General features: G+C 43.7%; 1 protein-coding gene across 3 annotated transcripts in view; it reads right to left on the bottom strand.

Annotated features, from left to right (window-relative positions):
* LOC129815141 (membrane-associated guanylate kinase, WW and PDZ domain-containing protein 3-like) overlaps positions 1 to 16,205 on the bottom strand; it is a 164,176-nt gene that overhangs the window by 9,236 nt on the left and 138,735 nt on the right. For all 3 annotated transcript variants that reach the window (XM_055868564.1, XM_055868565.1, XM_055868566.1), the window contains exons 6-11: positions 15,944 to 16,023; positions 12,237 to 12,294; positions 10,838 to 10,944; positions 4,043 to 4,234; positions 2,616 to 3,233; positions 139 to 170 (exon numbers count right to left, since the gene is read on the bottom strand). In XM_055868564.1, the coding sequence (XP_055724539.1) occupies positions 139 to 170; positions 2,616 to 3,233; positions 4,043 to 4,234; positions 10,838 to 10,944; positions 12,237 to 12,294; positions 15,944 to 16,023 (1,087 nt within the window). The remainder of the gene's footprint in view (positions 1 to 138; positions 171 to 2,615; positions 3,234 to 4,042; positions 4,235 to 10,837; positions 10,945 to 12,236; positions 12,295 to 15,943; positions 16,024 to 16,205) is intronic.

Here is a 16,205-nt window from a genome sequence, read left to right as displayed (position 1 = left end):
TTATCATTTAATGTGATGCAACGGGGCTTGCTGGTTAGCTAAAGGACAAAAGGCTTTAATATGAAAATGAGGGATAAGTGCCAAGGTATAAAATAGTAAAACACAGAGTATTATAGAACATTGTCTGCTTTTACTCACAGGTTTCAGGCTCTTCACAGGAGATGTATGACCTGTGAGAAACACCAGCATGAGTCATGAGAATGTTTAGAAAACCTTGCACCAATGAGACATCAGCCAGTAGATGGCACTGCCTCCCTAACAGAGAACGAGAATGGTGAAGGAATAACTGTGTTTAAATAGTCTAGACTCAGGAGATATAAAACAGTGCTGTTGCATACTCCATCAAGGAGCATGTCATTACTGTGTTATTAAAGATAAATTGGAGATATGTTCATGTGAGAGAGAGGGGACCTAAATGAAGGAGGACTAGTATAGCATAGAGAGTTAGCGAGAGAGAGAGAGAGAGAGAGAGAGAGAGAGAGAGAGAAAGAGAGAGAGAGAGAGAGAGAAAGAGAAAGAGAGAGAGAGAGAAAGTCATGCATGAAATGCAATGACCAATAATGCTTTCTACTGTCAACTGTACAGTACACCCACACGTTTCATCTCTCGCGCTCAGATTGTACCCACACTTAATGTGGCTCCAGCATTAAATGGATTCACCAGCATGCACTTCTCTGGAAGCCTACAGAGGATGACTGTTCGTCTGCTAAGCGTAAAAGGGTTAATGGACCCTGGTGTAACCGGGAGATCCAGCTCTATTGCGAGAATCAAGGACATGGCGTACATTAAATAAGATGATAAGATGAATGCAGTATGTTTTTTGTCTCTCTCTCCCTCTCCCTCTCTCTCTCTTTCTCTCTCTCAGGCCTTTGCCTCTCACCCAAGGGCCTATCTCTAATGAGGGTTAAATCTGACATTAGCTCCTCCGCTGGACTGCCTGAATAAGGTGGAGGCTGCTCCAACTGCAGGGTCATGCTCTTTGTGTGTGGGGTGGGAGGGATAGGGTTGAGGGGGTGGAGGGTGGGAGTGTAAGTGTAGAGAGGAAGAGAGAGGAAGGGAGGAGGACCGTGAGGAGGAGACCCCTGGGGCCTCCCACTCCCAGTGCCATACAGCGATTAGCTCTGGCTCTTTAAGGGCCACGGATATAGAAGCATGCAGAAATCCTCTGCGCCTCTGATGATGATCAAAGACAATCCGTTCATCGACTTGTGTACGATTTTCCCAGGATGCCGGGAGATGGATGTGGGAGACGTTTGAAGGGTGCTTTCCCCTCCCTCACTCCCCAGGAGCAGAGCAGGCAGAGCAGAGCCCCTTGCTTATGTAACTTCTCTTCCTAGGCCTGCAACAGACTGCAGTATGAACGCCTGACGGAGAGAGAGTCTCAGCAGAACTGCGAAACAGCCTGAAGAGATACAGCATATCCTGTACAGGGAGATGTGGTAGAGATCTGTGCATACAGAGAGGTGTTTAGAGGGATATTTGAAAGGTACATTATACAGTATATATAAAAGTATGTGGACTTTTGTATATGAAATGGGTTTTCATGGCCGAGCAGCAGCACTCAAGCCTGAGATCCCCATGCGCAATGCCAAGCGTCGGCTGGAGTTGTGTAAAGCTCGCCGTCATTGGATCTGGAGCAGTGGAAACTTGTTCTCTGGAGTGATGAATCACGCTTTACCATCTGGCTGTCCAACAGAAGAATCTGCGTTCGGCGGATTCCATGAGAACTCTACCTGCCCCAATGCATAGTGCCAACTGTAACGTTTGGTGGAGGAGGAATAATGGTCTGGGGCTGTTTTTCATGGTTTGGGCTAGACCCCTTAGTTCCAGTGAAGGGAAATCTTAATGCTACAGTATACAATGACATTTTAGACGATTTGGGGTTGGCCATTTTCTGTTTCAGCATGACAATGCCCACTGTGCACAAAGCGAGGTCCTTACAGAAATGGTTTGTCGAAATTGGTGTGGAAGAACTTGACTGGCCTACACAGAGCCCTGACCTCAACCCCATCGAACACCTTTGGGATGAATTGGAACGCAGACTGCGAGCCAGGCCTAATCCTACAAAATCAGTGCCCAACCGCAATAATGCTCTAGTGGCTGAATGGAAGCAAGTCTCCGCAGCAATGTTCCAACATCTAGTTGAAAGCCTTCCCAGAAGAGTGAAGGCTGTTATAGCAGCAAAGGGGGACCAGCTCCATATTAATGCCCATGATTTTGAAATGAGATGTTCAACGAGAATCATGGTTGTAGGAGCTGTTGGTCATGTAGTGTACATGTGAAGGGTGGGTTGGTTTGCATAGGGGGTCTCTACAATTGTCATTACTATGAGATCGTATAAGCCAAAGAAGCAACAATCCCTCGTGTTCACCTACAGCAGACACAGTTTGTGTGTGTGTGTGTGTGTGTGTGCGTGCGTGTGAGTGAGTGGTAGTTGCCCCACTCTCTCACCTCCTGTCAGTATCAGCACATTGACCTCTCTCCCCAGGGATACTGTTGAGGTCACATTGACAGTGATATCACTATCACACTAATGCCATTGCAAAAGTAATGTCGCAGCAGTACAGTCACAGTGTTAGTGTTATGTAACACAAGGCAGCGTTAACAAGACTCACCTCCTCTGAGCACCAGCACGTTGACCTCACTCCCCACCTGCAGGTCTTTGAGGATGTCCACCACCTGGGCGTGGCTTAGTGTCTGGACGTTCTGACGGTTGATCTCCTTGATCACGTCTCCCTTCAGCAGGCCGCGGCACCACTGGGCGTCCAGGATCATCTTCACCTTCTGGCCCAGGGGGCAGTCTGCGATGGCAAACCCAAACCCGCCTGGGCCCTTCACCAGGTGCACACTCACAAGTTCGGGCTGCAACAGGCCTGTTCCCCCCTGCTCAGAACGCCTCCCGTTGGGCAGGGCAGCCACCACGGGCCGTCCGCTGGCGTCGGTGGTGACGTAGTGAAGCTCCTGGGAGGAGCCGTGCAGCACGTCATCCTTCACCAGCAGGGGCTGGCCATTGATGAGGGGCACGGCCGTCACTACCTCGCCCCCTTGCAGGGGCTGAGAAGGTAGGGGATGTGTGTCCTCACTGTCTGGCTCCACGTCTGGGGGCAGCGGGTAGCCGCGGCACAACACCATGTCAACGTACTGACTCACTGGGATGGACTGGAACATCTGCACCACTTCAGGGTGGGTCTTCCCCAGCACACATGTCCCGTTGATCTCCACGATCACATCGCCTGGCGGGGGAAGACCAGAGAGGGAGAAGGAGAGGAGAGAGAGAAAACTAGCCTTAGTAAACAGTAAACATATACAGACTTACCCATGGGAGATGTAATGGTTGTTATGGCAATACAGTTGCTTGTTAGCTAGGTGACTCTCTTATTTGTAACGGACTAAATTATTTTTCAGATGGATCATCATTATCAGAAAGTCCTCTATTCGACTTGACTGTCAAACAGGTGCCACCCCTCTTCTCCACGTTCCTTCGTCCTCCCATCTCTCCCCCATCCCTTTCATCTCATGTCCTTCTTACCTCACTTCTTCCTGCCACCTCCCTCCTTCCCTCCCTCCTCTGCGCCCTCTCTCCATTGTTCTAACAGAACCCAACTTGCAGTGCTTCCAGGCAGATCATTAGGAGAGAGATGGGTATGTTTCCTTTACATCTCACCCTGACGTCCAGCTCAGAGAACAGCAACCGTCGTCAAACAGGAAAGGCATGTTGGTCTCTCAGCTCACACAAGCAAAGCTGCTGAGGATGCAGAGCCCCAGATAGCCTCAAAGCTAAAGGAAGATCAGAGTGTGCAACAGAGATACAGGGCTACACACAGAATCCACCATAACCTGTCCTGCTCCAGAATGATCCCCTTGAAAATGAAACTGACAGAATTCTTGCTCTTTCTTTCTATTGCATCTCTTAGGGAAGTGTTAGGGTAAGTGCAGTCCCTCTATAGGGACCAACATGCCTTTCATTAGGTTCACTAGCTTTCTTTTGAGCTGGTGAAAGTGTGTGGCTCTCCACAGCTCAGCACAGCAGTGTATTACTCACCGGAGGCAATCTTTTTATCGATGGCGGCAGGGCCGTCGTTGAGGACATTCTTCACCTGCAGGAACTCATCATGGCGGTCGCCCCCGATGATGGTGAAGCCAAAGCCCTGGGAGCTCTTCCTCAGAGCAGTGTGGAACATCTCTCCCTGCAGCTGGGATGGGTCCGGGGTGAAGCCTGATGCAACCTGCTCACCTGAAACGTGAATGTGTACGAGTGGGAGAGTTAGAGCAAGTTGCATAGCTAAATAAGGTGTGACAAACAACAACATAGTAACAAAGTAACAACCTCAAGACAACGTTTCAAACGTTAACAAAAATAGCAACTCTCTCAAGTAAGGTACAATATTATTCACTACAGTATAGCTAAAAGCTCTTCGAACATCCTGAAATGCATTTTTGTCAGCAATTAACCACACTGCAACAAGAACTTCCCTGCCAGGTCAACACAGCAAGCTGCCCTAAACAATAGTTCCTTTGACTTGTCATGATGTTGCCTGCTTGGGTACTTCAAACCCCATCCCCCTCTCCCTGCCTCTCCCTTTCCACCACAACCCATGCGGTGATCACAGTGAGATGTCGTAAATTCCTGAGAATCCCCCCCACCACAAACAGTATTAAGAGAGAGGGTAAACTTTCAGGACAAAGGAATTCTCTTCCACCTCACAGAACTTGGGGTACGAACATATTTCATATTCCTGCAAAAGTATGAAAGACCGGTGGACAGTCCAGCTATGAACCGGTCCATTTGTCACCACGTGGGAAACTCATGTGAGACTGTGGGACCACATTACCATACCGCTGTTTATATAATAACCTCAGATATGAGGTTTACATCTGTGTGTTGTATAAAATGAATGAGTGAGTATGATACTGTTTGTATAATTGTGTAATATGTATTTGAACTAAATCCAAGGACCGCCCCTGAGCCAGTTGGGTCAGAGACCATGGAACCACCCCTCTCTGCTATCTGAATAAAAGCCAACTTTAAGAAATTACCATTTAGACCATGCTTTCCTCCATTAGGAGGAGAACGAAGGTTAACTTCTTGCAACTATAGGGGGTGCTGTTTCGCATTAGCATAATTTGCACTACACATTAAACGGCTTCCTACTCAATTCTTGCTCGTACAATATGCATATTATTATAATTATTGGATAGAAAACACTCTCTAGTTTCTATAGCCGTTGGAATTTTGTCTGTGGGTGACCCAGAACTCTTTCTACAGCGAAATCCATGACAGGTACTGCGAAGGTCTGAGAGCGAAGCTCTGGTCTCAGATCAGTTTAAAGGTCTGTGTGTATCCTATGGAACGACATGAACTGCACCCGCCTTCCCCTGGATGTCAGTAACCAATGAGAAGTGGAATGGGATTCCTAGGTAGCTCTCAGAGGTTATAAAAGGCCAAGGAGTGAGGTACGCCTTCCTTTTGAAGCTGAGCATTACGCAGTGAGGGACCTCAGGATGCCATTTTCAAACGCTCATTTACCAACGTTAGATGTATCCGTCTGTAATTTAATTTGATATAGGTGTTAGAAACATCATAACGAAGCTATTTTAAACCGAGTTATATCAGATTATGCGAGTATATTGCTATTTTTCGGAATTTCCTCAGTATTGTGTCTTGAGGATTTGGACACGTTGGGGCAAAATAGCTATTGTTAGCTATTGTTAGCTGCTATATCAGAAGTTGAATGCAACGTTTTACAACCAAGCAACGATTCTTTTGGACAAAGGACCACCATGCCAAGATTCTGATGGAAGCTCGTCGAAAAGTAAGAGCTATTTATGATGTTATTCCATTTTTATGTGGAAAAATGTAAACTCAATAATGGTGAATAGTGACGCCGTTATTGCGGCACTAGTCTGGCTGTAACGCACACTGTATGTCTAGTAACGTTAATTTTAAAAATCTAAATCTAACTATGCATTAATAACTAATGCATCTTTCATTTCATGTCCAACCTGTATTTTTTTAGTCAAGTTTATGAATAGTTTTCGATAAAAATAGTTGTATTTTAAAGATGGAGCCGGGCAGATTGCTTGAGTAGTTGGACAGTATTTCCATTGTGTAAGCACGATTTGTGCCGCTAAATATGCACATTTTCGATCAAACTCTATATGGATTGTGTAATATGATGTTACAGGAGTGTCATCGGAAGAATTCTGAGAAGGTTAGTGAAAAAATTAATATATTTTAGCGATATTTACGTTATCGCTCTCTTTGGCTAGAATCAATGCTCTGGTAATGTTTGCACATGTGGTATGCTAATATAACGATTTATTGTGTTTTCACTGTAAGACACTTAGAAAATCTGAAATATTGTCTGTATTCACAGGATCTGTGTCTTTCAATTAGTGTATGCTGTGTATTTTTACGAAATGTTTTATGATTAGTAATTAGGTAATACGCGTTGCTCTGTGTATTTATTCTAGTCAGTTGTGATGTTGGGTGCAATTGTACACTATGATTTATACCTGAAATATGCACATTTTTCTAACAAAACCTATCCTATACCATAAATATGTTATCAGACTGTCATCTGATGAGGTTTTTTCTTGGTTAGTGGCTATCAATATCTTAGTTTAGCCGAATTGGTGAATAGCTACTGGTGGAGAGAAAATGGTGGACAAAGAAAAATGGTGTGTTTTGCTAACGTGGTTAGCTAATAGATTTACATATTTTGTCTTCCCTGTAAAACATTTTAAAAATCTGAAATGGTGCCTTTATTCACAAGATCTGTATCTTTCATTAGGTGTCTTGGACTTGTGATTTAATGATATTTAGATGCTACTATTTAATTGTGACGCTATGCTAGCGATGCTACTCAGTGTGGGGGGGGGGGGGGGGGGTGCACCCGGACCCAGGGTAGGTACCCGTGAAAGGTTAAAGTACCATTGGTGAATCTTTAACCATACCACGTGGTTAAACTCTTAAGACGAATGAGAATAAGTCTTTGATATTGACTACTAGTCTGCAGCTAGGAATTCGGTATCATTGAACGCGAAGAAAGACAACCGCCGAAACAAGCATTCTATAACGAATGTCACTCTGAACAATCCACAATAGCTACGACAGAAGGAGCTCCAACAAAACAAACTTCTCTCCGACGATCAAGACGACACAAACAATGAGCGTAAATATATATATATTGATTGCAATTGTTCCCGAATGAGTGAGCGTTCATGTGTAAGGATTAGCATGTCAATTGTTATAAAGAGTATACTCTGTAGTGACTTCTGAATCGACCCCCCATCCATCCCTTTTGTCTAACAAGCCGCCATGCCGGTTCAGCCCACTAGGGCATATTGCTCCCATCATTTCATGTAACTATTTTAAGTTTTTTTGTTTGTTTATGCATTTCTGTGAATTAATTAGTTAGTAATAAATAAATGATTTAAGACAATTGATGTATGGATGACTCATAGTGAAGACTGGGTTCGTGCAGATAATCAACGATTTACGACGTTTGGAATGAGACTGACGAGGTAGTGTCACGTTCCTGACCTATTTCTGTTAGTTTGTTGTATGTGTTAGTTGGTCAGGACGTCAGTTTGGGTGGGCATTCTATGTTGTCTGTTTCTATGTTGGTTTAAGGGTTGCCTGGTATGGCTCTCAATTAGAGGCAGGTGTTTGGCGTTCCTCTAATTGAGAGTCATATTTAGGTAGGTTGTTTCACAGTGTTCGTTGTGGGTGGTTGTCTCCTTTGTCAGTGTTTGTCGCACCATACGGGACTGTTCGGTTTGTTTGTAAGTTCGGTCTTTTGTGTAGTCATTTTCCTGTTCGTGAGTTCTGCGTTTTATGTAAGTTCGCATGTCCAGGTTTGTCTACTCCGTTTTGTTGTTTTGTTAGTTTATAGTCAAGTTTGTGTTTTCGTTTTTTCTGTAAATAAATATGTCATCACAACCCGCTGCGCCTTGGTTCAATCACTATTCCTCCTCTTCGGTTGAAGAGGAGGAGGACTACCGTTACAGGTAGAGTAAATAAATCATTAATTAGAAGACTATTGATCAGATATGAAAATATCTGAAAGGTTATATTGGGAAATTATAACTTTGTAATCTAATAACTTTCCCTGGTGCGTTCGAATTCATAGTTAATTAGTTACGTTATTACTCAAGTGATAGCGTAATCCCTAATTACAGGAATCTTTTATAAAAACTATAAGTCTTCAATTTAATGATAGCAAAGACACGACAGTCTAAAACACTGCCCTGTATGATAACTAAAACATTAACAGACAAAATATTTAATGACACCTTTAGTAGCTTAGTAATTTGATGTGAATTGTGGAATTCATTAACATGCTGTTGATTCAAACAGTGACATAACACCTCAGAAATTGTTCAGTTAGGCATGAGGCCCTTTTTCATGTTCTCCCAAAAGAGCCAGTGAGTCAGAAAAAGAGGTTTGTCAGGGGAGCCTTGTATAACTTTAGTAAGGAACAACATTAGGTCATTGGCAGCATAAATATCCCCTTGTACGACCGTGGACACACAGTCCAGTAAATAACAGGCTGTCAGGGTCATACAGCATTAAATGGGCCAGCTGAGCTTTTACCTCGCTGGCTTTACTGTCCTATCAGCACTTTATAGCAGAAGCATACCATCTTTTCTCCCCGCTTCACTGCCTCAGGTGGCATTTCGATACATTCCAGTCCTATATGATAGAGCAAAACAGCCCTGTGGTGACTGTATGGTACTGTATGGCCCATAGTGCTGCTCAGAGCTGAGGGGGGTTTAATACAATGTGGATGGACTCTAGCTGTCCTGTTCAATGGATCAAGAGAATCTTATTTACATAATCACATTCATAATCACATGATGAATGCTTTTCAAACTGTGACAGTGATAACCAATCTGTCATTTAACATGTGTGCGTGTGCGTGTTTGTGTGTGTGTGCATGCGTGCATGTGTGTGTATTAGACTCCAGAGATCTCTATGTGATGAAATGCTGACAGCATTTGAAGGCCAGAACAGAGGAACCCAAATCATTCTCAACAGCCATGATGTGTATAATGTTTGGTACAATTCACCACAGACAACAGTCAACATGACCATAGACAGTCTTGTTCATGTGATTAAAATGAAGCTGCTGGTAGAGGTTAAAAGGGTGGAGATGAATAATAGCTATATAAGGCTGTCAGTGTCAGTCTAGTTGAAATGCAGAGGGATTACTAGGGCTCTCTAGGCAGGCTGGAGTGGGGAGCCTTGTCAAAACACTGCTTAAAGAGCATCTCATAGGCCTTCGGTTCAAATAAACCAGCAACTAGGGCAGTGCCGATCATGGGATTTTGTATGACCGTAATTGGCCAGCCAAATGACAGCGTTACCGTAATAACTGTTCAAATAGCATATTTTTGGGGGAAATTTTCTCATCTCTTCCGCTCCTGACTGCATGTGCTGAAATTCTATGTGTGCTGTTGCTGCCTAGGCAACAGAAGACTAGTTTGCTTGTTTCAGCAAGGAGCAAAAAGGTTTCATCATGTTATTAGGAGTCCTGTGTTACAGCCAAAACGGACTCAACTGCACATATGCCCGGCCGTCCCGTTTTCAGTCAGCGGTTCGTTCCACACACACACACACACACACACACACACACACACACACACACACACACACACACACACACACACACACACACACACACACACACACACACACACACACACACACACACACACACACAGTTATGACGGTTATTTTATTTTCATGGCGGTTTTCATCCATAACTGTCGGTTACATGGTTATACAGTATGGTAATTGTGCCAGACCTACTAGTAACCATATCACCTAAACAGACAGGGTCTGGTCTGATACATAGCTTCAGTTTCAAGTTTTATTGTCACGTGCAAAAGTACAGTGAAATGCCTTTCTTGCAAACTCTAATCCCAAAAATACAGTAATAGACCAAGGTCAGTAGGTCCAGAAGGTGTAGTATTGCACTGTGGGAATCTGTAGTCCCACATGTTGTTGAAGATGACTGTTGGTAAGGGACCTTTAGGAATTTCTAAAAGGTCAATCCAAGTTGAGGTCTGATGGTCTCCACTCAGATCCTTGGTAAACACTGCAGACGGGCCTCTATGTTGCATTACTTGCTCTGGGAATCTCTGAGCTTGGAAAACTCTCGGTAGCCTGAGGTGCAACTGCCATTGTTTTGGTTACCTCATAGTAACCTTCTGACAACCCACACCATGGTGCAATCACAGGGAAGATGGCTGTCTCAGTCCCTCCCCACCTGGCTAGAAATAGCAAGTTAACTAGTTGAGAGATGTCTTGTTATGCTTGGCACTTATTAAGATGTGCTGTTCCAACAGCTGTCACAGCCGCTCCCCTTCCCAACCAACCCATTTGTGAACTCCTCAGCAGCAGAACATGAATGTCAAGCTGTACTCCCTGCGCTGTCATGTATTATACATCCATTGTAATGAAAGCATATTTAATTCATATGGTTTATTATGGCAGAAGAGTGGCTTGTCTTACATGCCAACTCTGGCATGAGTATAGAGAACTTGCCATCCCTTGGACAGAGTAGATCATACATGGCTACTTTTGAACGGCTATTCATGCATGATAACACTTGACACGATAACTCTCCTACAACCATGAGCGAGGTCATGGCTGCTACATTTTCCACCACTGCAAACCTATTCAACACAACACAGAATGACTGAGATGTAGGAAGTCAACATGCAATCATGGAAGCTCATTGTTGAGTTTAGATATATAACAGCCTTAAGAAAGATGTCCAGAGCTGAAGGAGTGAGGTGAAGACAAAGTGAGGTGACTAATGTTTACCTGGGGGAGGTGGTGCCCCCTGCTGGATAGAGGCAGTAGTCTCCTGGCTCAGCTTCCTCTTAGCCTCAAGGACTGGGTTCTCAAACTGGGTTCTCTGGTTGATGTGACTGAAACAGAAACAATCTATTATGTGATTAAAATAGTTAGACACCAATTTACTGACACAGACAAGATCCCTTGAACCATCTGTGTGTAATTCTGCAGACCACCTGTGTGTGATTCATAATGAAAGCACTGTTATGAATGGTTATAGCATGTCTTAGAATGCACTGGGGTGATAGAAGGCACTATACATTAATTCTCAATCCATTAACAATAGGTATTTTTACATAGCTTTCCCAGTGTTTCTTCTGTGAGCTGTTGATAGCAAGTTTATACAGATGCAAGGGCGTTAGTGTCCTCTTCACGTCTATGCCTAATGTTTGGACTGTTCAAATCAATCAAATCACATTGTATTGGTCACATACACATATTTAGCCGATGTTATTGCGGGTGTAGGGAAATGCTTGTGTTCCTAGCTCCAACAGTGCAGTAGTATCTAACAATTCACAACAATACACACATCTAGAAGTTAAAGAATGGAATTAAGAAATATAGAACTATTAGGATGAGCAATGTCGGAGTGGAATACAGTTTATACATATGACATGAGTTAAACAGTATGTAAACATTATAAAGTGACTAGTGTTCCATTATTAAAGTGACCAGTGATACCATGTTAGTTGAATAAAACTAGAGATGAACTCCTGACTACTTTTTCTTATCTTTAACAATGTAAACAGTCTGTCCCTCTGGCATAACAAAGCCATTGTTTTACACAGAGTTCATTTTGAACTGGAACACCGGCGGCAAAACGGCCCCGTCCATTTGCCTTTGAAACAAACAGTATGGGTTCCTCTCTCTCACACACAGCCTCTGCCTAGGAGGGACCCTTATGTAATACCAGTAATAAAACAAAGCAAGCGTTTAATTTCCTTGTCATCACAACAGCCACCTTTCCTTCTCCTTCCCTCCTTGATAACTCGCACAACCCTCCTCCTATACCTACTGCTGCTATAATGGCTGGGTTTCAGAGATGTCTTGCTGGGGCAGCCAGAACACCTTCTGTACACAGACACTCACACTCACAATCATTGCTGTGTTTTCACCTGGGTGAATGTGATGTTACCAACAGAGCTTCTGTTTACCACCCACTGGAAAACCAATACAAGAGTCTTGATCATGGAATAGTATTGTTCTCAAATTGATGGTTCCCGAGCAGTACACCACATGTCTAGTAACACATGGTATCCCTGCTATCTATATAGAATGTATACTGTACCTATAGTTAGTTTATGATATATGGTATTGCTGGGGGATATATCAGATATTCATGTGGTGGCAGAGTGAACAGACTTACTCTACATAATATGTTCCATACTGTGGGTCCTCTATTTCCTCCCAGCCATACGGAAGCTCTGTGGATACAGGAAGAGATGCATTGTGTTCAACTACTATCACACAAAACATGCAAATGTACAGTACTGCAGGATAACAGGGCATAGTGATGAGAAGAGACCAGCAGACACGAGATACAATGCTTATGTACACATTACAGTTGGGCGATACTGGAGTTTCCAGGTATAAGACGAATAACAAGTTTGCTTTGTTTTCTTCCCACCAGGGAAGTTAAGCATGAGAAAATGGGCATGAAAAAAGCCCCCACTGACATTTTGCAGTTTTCGCAGGCAGACTGGCTAGAATGGCTGCTGTACTGTACATCAAGCTCTGGTGAGCACATGAAGCCCACAAAAAAACACTCTTCACGCAAGAGAGAGCTTTGGAGTTGCTTTTCAGAGGCAGTACACCAACTAGCATTCTGCCTGCCTTTAAAAATCCATTAGAAACAACCGACCAGGGTCCTGTGTCTCCCTCGTACCCCCCACTCTCTCCCTACACTTAGCCCACATCACAGCCACACACCCTGGGAATGGATGGGCAAACAAGTTGGCACTCCTGGTACTCCTGGCATTCAAGTGACGCAAACAAGCTTCGTTCCATGTTGAAGAAATAGACATACAGTTCTTTCAGAAAGTATTCATACCCCTTGACCTATTCCACATGTTTTTGTGTTACAGCCTGAATATATTTTTTTCACACCCATCTACACACAATACCCCATAATGACAAAGTGAAAACATGTTTTTAGAATTCTTTGCAAATGTATTGAAAATGAAATACAGAAATGTCAAATTTAAATACAGTTTACATACACCTTAGCCAAATACATTCAAACTCCGATTTTCACTATTCCTGACATTTAATCCAAGTAAAAATTCCCTGTTTTAGGTCAGTTAGGATCACCACTTTATTTTAAGAATGTGAAATGTCAGAATAATAGCAGAGAGAATGATTTATTTCAGCTTTTATTTCCTTCATCACATTCCCAGTGGGTCAGAAGTTTACATACACTCAATTAGTATTTGGTAGCATTGCCTTTAAATTGTTTAACTTGGGTCAAACGTTTCAGGTAGCCTTCCACAAGCTTCCCACAATAAGTTGGGTGAATTTTAGCCCATTCCTCCAGACAGAGCTGGTGTAACTGAGTCAGGTTAGTAGGCCTCCTTGCTCGCACACCAGTCCCTCCTGCAGCAAAGCACCCGCACAACATGATGCTACCACCCCCGTGCTTCACGGTTGGGATGGTGTTCTTCGTCTTGCAAGCCTCCCCCTTTTTCCTCCAAACATAACGATGGTCATTATGGCCAAACGGTTCTATTTTTGTTTCATCAGACCAGAGGACATTTCTCCAAAAAGTACGATCTTTGCCGCCCCTATGAGGGGTGCGTCACTTGAGTGGGTTGAGTTACTCACGTGATCTTCCTGTCTGGGTTGGCGCCCCCCCTTGGGTTGTGCCGTGGCAGAGATCTTTGTGGGCTATACTCGACCTTGTCTCAGGATGGTAAGTTGGTGGTTGAAGGTATCCCTCTAGTGGTGTGGGGGCTGTGCCTTGGCAAAGTGGGTGGGGTTATATCCTTCCTGTTTGGCCCTGTCCGGGGGTATCATCGGCTGGGACCACAGTGTCTCCTGACCCCTCCTGTCTCAGCCTCCAGTATTTATGCTGCAGTAGTTTATGTGTCGGGGGGCTAGGGTCAGTTTGTTATATCTGGAGTACTTCTCCTGTCTTATCCGGTGTCCTGTGTGAATTTAAGTATGCTCTCTCTAATTCTCTCTTTCTCTCTTTCTTTCTCTCTCTTGGAGGACCTGAGCCCTAGGACCATGCCTCAGGACTACCTGGCATGATGACTCCTTGCTGTCCCCAGTCCACCTGGCCGTGCTGCTGCTCCAGTTTCAACTGTTCTGCCTGCGGCTATGGAACCCTGACCTGTTCACCGGACATGCTACCTGTCCCAGACCTGCTGTTTTCAACTCTCTAGAGACCGCAGGAGCGGTAGAGATACTCTTAATGATCGGCTATGAAAAGCCAACTGACATTTACTCCTGAGGTGCTGACTTGCTGCACCCTCGACAACTACTGTGATTATTATTATTTGACCATGCTGGTTATTTATGAACATTTGAACATCTTGGCCATGTTCTGTTATAATCTCCACCCGGCACAACCAGAAGAGGACTGGCCACCCCTCATAGCCTGGTTCCTCTCTAGGTTTCTTCCTAGGTTTTGGCTTTTCTAGGGAGTTTTTCCTAGCCACCGTGCTTCTACACCTGCATTACTTGCTGTTTGGGGTTTTAGGCTGGGTTTCTGTACAGCACTTTGAGATATGAGCTGATGTAAGAAGGGCTATATAAATAAATGTGATTTGATTTGTCCCCATGTGCAGTTGCAAACCGTAGTCTGTCTTTTTAAAGGCAGTTTTGGAGCAGTGGCTTCTTCCTTGCTGAGCGGCCTTTCAGGTTATGTCAATATAGGACTCGTTTTACTGTGGATATAGATACTTTTGTGCCTGTTTCCTCCAGCATCTTCACAAGGTCCTTTGCTGTTGTTCTGGGATTGATTTGCACTTTTCGCATCAAAGTATGTTAATCTCTAGGAGACAGAACACATCTCCTTCCTGAGCGGTAAGATAGCTGCGTGGTCCCATGGTGTTTATACTTGCTTACTATTGTTTGTACAGATGAACGTGGTACCTTCAGGCGTTTGGAAATTACTCCCAAGGATGAACCAGACTTGTGGAGGTCTACAATTATTTTCTGAGGTCTTGGCTGATTTCTTTTGATTTTCCCATGATGTCAAGCAAAGAGACACTGAGTTTGAAGGTAGGCCTTGAAATACATCCACAGATACCCCTCCAATTGACTCAAATTATGTCAATTAGCCAGAAGCTCCAGAAGCTTCTAAAGCCATGACATCATTTTCTGGAATTTTCCAAGCTGTTTAAAGGCACAGTCAACTTAGTGTATGTAAACTTCGGACCCACTGGAATTGTGATACAGTGAATTATAAGTGAAATAATCTGACTGTTAACAATTGTTGGAAAAATGACTTGTGTCATACACAAAGTAGATGTCCTAATCGACTTGCCAAAACTATAGTTTGTTAACAAGAAATGTATGGAGTTGTTGAAAAACAAGTTTTAATGACTCCAACCCAAGTGTATGTAAACTTCCGACTTCATCTGTAAGTATTCACACCTCTGATTCATTACTTTTTAGAAGCACCTTTGCAAGCATAGTCTTTCTGGGTAAGTCTCTAAAAGCTTTCCACACCTGGATTGTGCAACAAAATTCTTCAAGCTCTGTCAAACTGGTTGTTGATCATTGCTAGACAACCATTTCAGGTCTTGCCATAGACTTTCTAGTAGATGATTAGTTTAGTGCCTTGTTGCAAACAAGATGCATGTTTTTATTCTGTACAGGCTTGTCTGTATAGAAATGCAGTCATTTATATTTGATGAGCTGTCCGTATGTGTGAAATAATGCACAGTATGCTGTAAGGCAGGGGCTGGGGGGCATAACCATGCGTAAAACTGCATGTGTGTACTAGTACAGTAGTAGAAGTAGCAGTAGTAGTAGTAGCAGTACAGTAGTAGTAGTAGTAGTAGTGGTAGCTGTAAGAGCTTTATGTACGTATGTACTGTATGGTCCACTAAGGTCCTGAAGCCTTACCTCCATCCTCACACTTCTCTGGGGGCTTGGCTTTCTTGGCCAGGCGGGGGTCCAGCCAGGTGGTGGTCTTGCTGTTGTGACTGAAGGGCAGTAAGAGACACATTCAAAAACCTGAGCCAGCTACTAACACTGGTATTTGCATCAGTGGAAAGGCAGACAGTCATGTACCCACCAACATGGTATGCTTTCTTTGAAAGCTACACAAGTTACAAATAACTGCTTGACCAATTAATTCATCCTGCTTTGTATTCAAATTAGGGAA

The sequence above is a fragment of the Salvelinus fontinalis genome, chromosome 18 (genome assembly GCF_029448725.1).
Source record: "Salvelinus fontinalis isolate EN_2023a chromosome 18, ASM2944872v1, whole genome shotgun sequence".
Taxonomy (NCBI): domain Eukaryota; kingdom Metazoa; phylum Chordata; class Actinopteri; order Salmoniformes; family Salmonidae; genus Salvelinus; species Salvelinus fontinalis.
Note: the sequence above shows the minus strand (reverse complement) of the source record. Positions and strands in the feature narration are given on the sequence as shown.